Below are 5,009 nucleotides of genomic sequence, written 5' to 3'. Positions count from 1 at the left end.
GGATGGAGGATGGATGGATGGATGAAGGATGGATGAAGGATGGAGGAAGGATGGATGGATGGATGGATGGATGGATGGATGGATGGATGAAGGATGGATGAAGGATGGATGGACGGATGGATGGATGGATGGATGGATGGAGGATGGATGGATGGATGAAGGATGGATGGATGGATGAAGGATGGATTGATGGATGAAGGATGGATGAAGGATGGATGGATGGATGGATGGATGGATGGATGGATGGATGGATGGATGGATGGAGGATGGATGGATGGATGAAGGATGGATGAAGGATGGAGGAAGGATGGATCGATGAATGGATGGATGATGAAGTAGATCCATCCATTAGCTGGTTCTGATGTCTGACCTCTGACCTCCTCTCAGGTGTCGTTTCCTGACGCCCTGCTGCGTCCTGGGGAGGAGTACCATCACGTGACCCGCTTCACCTTCACCACGGTCTAAGCGCCGGCCCTGATTGGACGGCTTAACGGGAGCAGAGATTTTGCTTTTGTTCAGGAACTTTTCAGGAATAAAATCAGATGAAGGCATCCCTCTGTTTGTTTATTTCTCCATGAGTTCAGTCATGGCGGCTTTTCCCAGCAGAACATTACGACCGTCTGCAGAGCTTCTAGTGGGCTGTTCAACCAGCTCCCACTGTAGCACGACCTGGACCTGCTGCTTCTGTTCTTAGAAACTGGAGACTTTTAGTGTTTCTACAGCCGCTGAAACTGCTTTGGCTTCTTTTTACACTCATAACTATAAACAACTTAAAGATACTTCTGTTATTAACACAGAAACAGATTTCAGTTTGAAACTTTAGTAATATAAAGGAAAGAAACACTTTTCTGCTTTAAGAGGGGAAGCAGCAGCTCCTCACTGGATGGAGCCATCATTGGGTTCTGAAGGTTTGCTGCTGTGGTTCAGACAGGTGTTATCTATAACACAATGATCTCAGTGAAGGAACGGTTGTTATTTCACAATGAATTACTTCAGTGATTTAAAGAAAAACATAAAGGTTCCTCACAAATAGATGGATATCTATACATATATATAAAAACTCGTTAATTTCAATTAATTCGAGAAATTGTAACAAATAAACAAATATTTGCACAATTAAAAGCGTTTTTCTCATATAAGCACTAAAATCCCAGGCCGGAAAAATTTGCCTACTGTAAATTAAGCTAAAAAAAGTTAACAAGTCAAGAAAAAAAGGTTAACTGATTGAAAAGCTCAAAAATAAAGAATTACAATTACATTTAGGTTTATTAACTAAAAAAGTGCCAGTATCAGCATTAATGCCTCTAAGATTATGTTGTACCAAGAAAAAAAGTGTTTCTTTCTCTCTCAGAGTGTTTTTCAATAATTTCTTATAGAAGCATTTTCATTTTTCTTAATATATTTGGACAAGTTGACGTTTCTTGTTATTACATTGACATGATTTTTGCCATCAAAATATCCATAATATTTTAATGTTACAAAGGTAATAAGGTCTTGTCTTAACACTATTGGCTGGAAATTTGGATTTTCAAAGGATTTTATTATAAAATTTTAAGCTCAAAATACCAGGGCTGATCTGAATACCTTAAATCAGTTTAACCTTCTAAGCTACGGCAGAAGTGCCTCCATGGTCGCCATAATAAATGCTGTCTGAATAGTGCTGGCAGTTAGGAAGGAGCTAGGAACGAGAGCATGGCTTAGAAGTGTTAGTAACTGGCTTAACCAGGTCAAAGTAGCCTCAGTGATAAATGTTTCATTAGCTCTAAATGCTGCACCTTCAGCAGCAACCATTGGGCTCCTTTATTTTTACAGCCAAGTCATTAAGAAAAAGTTCTTATTGAGAATGGCGTCCTGACCAGTGGAGTGGTGAAGGAAGTTTCTGTAAAGTAAGCCAAGCTCAACCTTGACTTTGTATTGAAGCTTTGAAATGTGGATGAAGAAGGAAAGTGACGTTTCCTAAAGGAAATGATTTATGTACAACTAAACGGTCATAAAAATTATAGACTGTCACAGGAAATATTGCATGCTCTGTATATTTTTTTCCTCATAGTGGAAGGAATTGTGCTATAATTACTGTTCATGGACAGGTCACTCTTCTGATCAAAGATGTTGCATAAAATATCAGGTTTAGTTAGAGGATTATAACTTTCAACCACTGTTGAATAACCTAAATAATAATAATCAATTAAACACAACAAATATATGTGTTGCTCTGCTCATATGATTATTTAATAATTGAGGAGCAAAAGAGTTTTTTAAATAGAAAAATTGGTTTATTTTGTCTATATGGTTTTCAATGAAAATGCATTGACCCTTACAGACCCTACAATTAACTGGATATATATATGTAAATTATGCATCTAAAAGTGAACAATGATGGCATAAAGGAAATAAAAGCCTAAAATATCATTTCTAAGAAGAGTTCTGTGCCGTTTGTGATCCTGCAGCCTCTGCAGGATAGGGCCCGTTTTCTTCTTTCTTCCACACCTTTCTATTAATGCATCCACTCATGCTCAGTCAGCCGCAGTCCTTTGTCAGCCATAACTTATAAAACTATTTTAAATATTCACTTCTAATTTGTTCCAGAAAATGAAGTTTGGGGTTTCAGCAGCTGTTAGCCACAATGATCTAAATGAGCAGAAATAGGACCTGAAACTCTGAAGTAGACGGTCTGCTTTATATAGAAAAGGTTGTCCTCCAAAAGAAAGCACCAATGATGCCGAGAGCTGGTTCATGGAGTGGTAAAGCTGCAGGTTTTCTGTCTGGAATTAATGAGTTGATTCATCGCAACCCCAATCACTTTACAGCGAAACAGAAGACCTCACCTATTCAGCCAGGCCAACAATTCCCTATAACAACCCCTCTTTCAGAGACATAGACAGGTATGGGGCATTGCAGGCTAACAAAGAAGCCAAAAAAAAAACATTCCAAAGGGATGGAACCGTTCGTCCTTTTCAATTTGCATGTCTTCTAAGCAGAAGCAAGGCTTTATTGGGCTACTGGATAACACAGAGGTCACAGATTAGAGGATCTTGACCCACCTGCTGGCTAATCCGGACCCAACCTGGTTTAAAACATTTGTAAATTACTGCATTTTGTCCAATGACAGTGTCTAATCTTCACTTGTGCCGCTTCTCCTGTTAATATGGTAAAGCAAATCGTAGTGACCGGCTGATCGAAATTAGCCAATGAGCTCCTGTCAGTCTGGGTTGCTGCTGCTGCTACTTTTAGACCCAGCAGGCAAACCTGTGGCAAGCCGGGCGATGGGAAAGAAGGAGAAGATTATGAGAAAAAGAGAGCAGAGAAAGTGTGGACTGCTGGAAGAACTGCAGTAAACTGGTTAAAGAAAAGTGAAATGGTGTGATCAATGTGCACATTTAGAGGATGTTTGGCTCAAGCTGTCATGATCTGGCCTGATAGCTTCCCCTTTATTGTTAATTTTCCCTTATCTTTTCCACCTTCGTCTCTTCTTTATATTCGGTTCACCCCGAGCGATTGGGGCCAGATCATTGTTTTGTTGTTTTGCCTTTTGCTTGTGTTCTGTTTGGTCGTTTTTAGTTTTGTTCCAAGGTTCGTATCATGGTTCCTGGTCAGTGGATAGAGAGGATTTTAGTGTCTGTCCTGTCTTCTGACCTTGTCCTGGTCCTTCTCCGTGCAGGGCATCCTAAAGCCCACTACTCTCAATAAGACAGAAAAAAGAAAGAAACAAACAAAAAAAGGGTCAGTTGTCATATATGAAATATGTGAATCAGGAAGTTGTCTATATATGTCACAGCTTGTCTATTAGCCATCCCATCATGCACAGATCAGATGACAGACAGCAGTTTTTTTTTTTTATTATTATTTTTTTACTGTAATGAATGGTAGAGAAAAACAAATACTCTGGTTAGCCTCCCCTCTGGTTAACCAACAGCACAGCTGGGGGATATAGATTCATTATACACAATGAATCTATATAAATTCACAGGACCTTTTCTTATTATATTTGATCATATAGTTTTCTTTTTTTTTCTTATACAATATATATTTAAAATGAGTTCAATACAATTTTGTTCTTTTCTATATAAATCAAACAATTTAGAAAAACAAATACAGACAGCAAGTAAAATTAATTATTAAATAACTTCAAAGCAAAGCAAAATAAACATCATTAAAACAACTAACAAGTAAACTGAGAGACACTGTAAACATAACTGACAACTGACAACATAAATTACTAACATTTAATGTTACCAACATTTAAAGTATATGTTTAATTTAACTAGAAAATTTCTAAAGAAATTTTGAGGGGGGCCACCTACTGCCCGTCTGGGTAACTGGGCCAATACGGCCCTGGCAAGTGACATTGGGGCTCCCCAGACCAACTGCTTACGCCTTTGAGGGCTGCTGAGGGAAGGAAAGAGGGCTAGGTCATGGGCAAAGAGAGCTGTGTGCCACTTGTGCTGAAATCTGGGAAATAGACGTGCACAGCATATGATGCACAAGGGTAATATGGGTTGTCCATATTGAACCGCAGTGGGTAAAGCGCAGTTGGCGGGCTCCGCCCGCCTGCTAGGAGCCCTTGCAGCGATGAAAAAAATCACCAATGGCGGGCTCTGCCCGCCTGCTAAGAGCCATTGCAGTGATGAAATCACCAATGGCGGGCTTCGCCCGCCTTCTAAGAGCCATTGCAGTGATGAAATCACCAATGGCTATGAGCAATATGCCAGAATGTATGAGTGTGTATAAGGAAGAGGCTTTTATTCTGTAGAGTCCCTGTAGTGTTATTTTGAAAGTCTATCATGGATGTGCATCAAAAGATGGGTCATGCCCAGCAGTGATATAGAATCCATTTCCAAATGTTAAATCACTGGTTTTCCATGTTATTAGGTGAATAGCTGCTGTATTACAGAGTAAATGGGAGACTTTTATTGTGAAATTTGCTCTGGGGTGTGTTTTGAAAAGGTCACTAGAGTCTAATAAAAACAACCTGGAAGAGTTTGGGTCATAATGTTGAGCCATTTGCATCA

General features: G+C 39.4%; 1 protein-coding gene across 1 annotated transcript in view; it reads left to right on the top strand.

The window, feature by feature from the left end:
* galm (galactose mutarotase) overlaps positions 1-551 on the top strand; it is a 12,899-nt gene extending 12,348 nt beyond the window's left edge. Inside the window, exon 10 of the mRNA XM_038268532.1 lies at positions 388-551. Coding sequence (XP_038124460.1) covers positions 388-465 — 78 coding nt within the window. The 3' untranslated portion in view covers positions 466-551. The remainder of the gene's footprint in view (positions 1-387) is intronic.
* Positions 552-5,009: the final 4,458 nt, after the last annotated feature.

The sequence above is a fragment of the Cyprinodon tularosa genome, unplaced genomic scaffold (assembly GCF_016077235.1).
Source record: "Cyprinodon tularosa strain WSP-4 unplaced genomic scaffold, ASM1607723v1 ctg701, whole genome shotgun sequence".
Classification (NCBI taxonomy): Eukaryota; Metazoa; Chordata; class Actinopteri; order Cyprinodontiformes; family Cyprinodontidae; genus Cyprinodon; species Cyprinodon tularosa.
The sequence above is the reverse complement of the archived record's forward strand: the minus strand, read 5'-3'. Positions and strand labels throughout refer to the sequence as shown.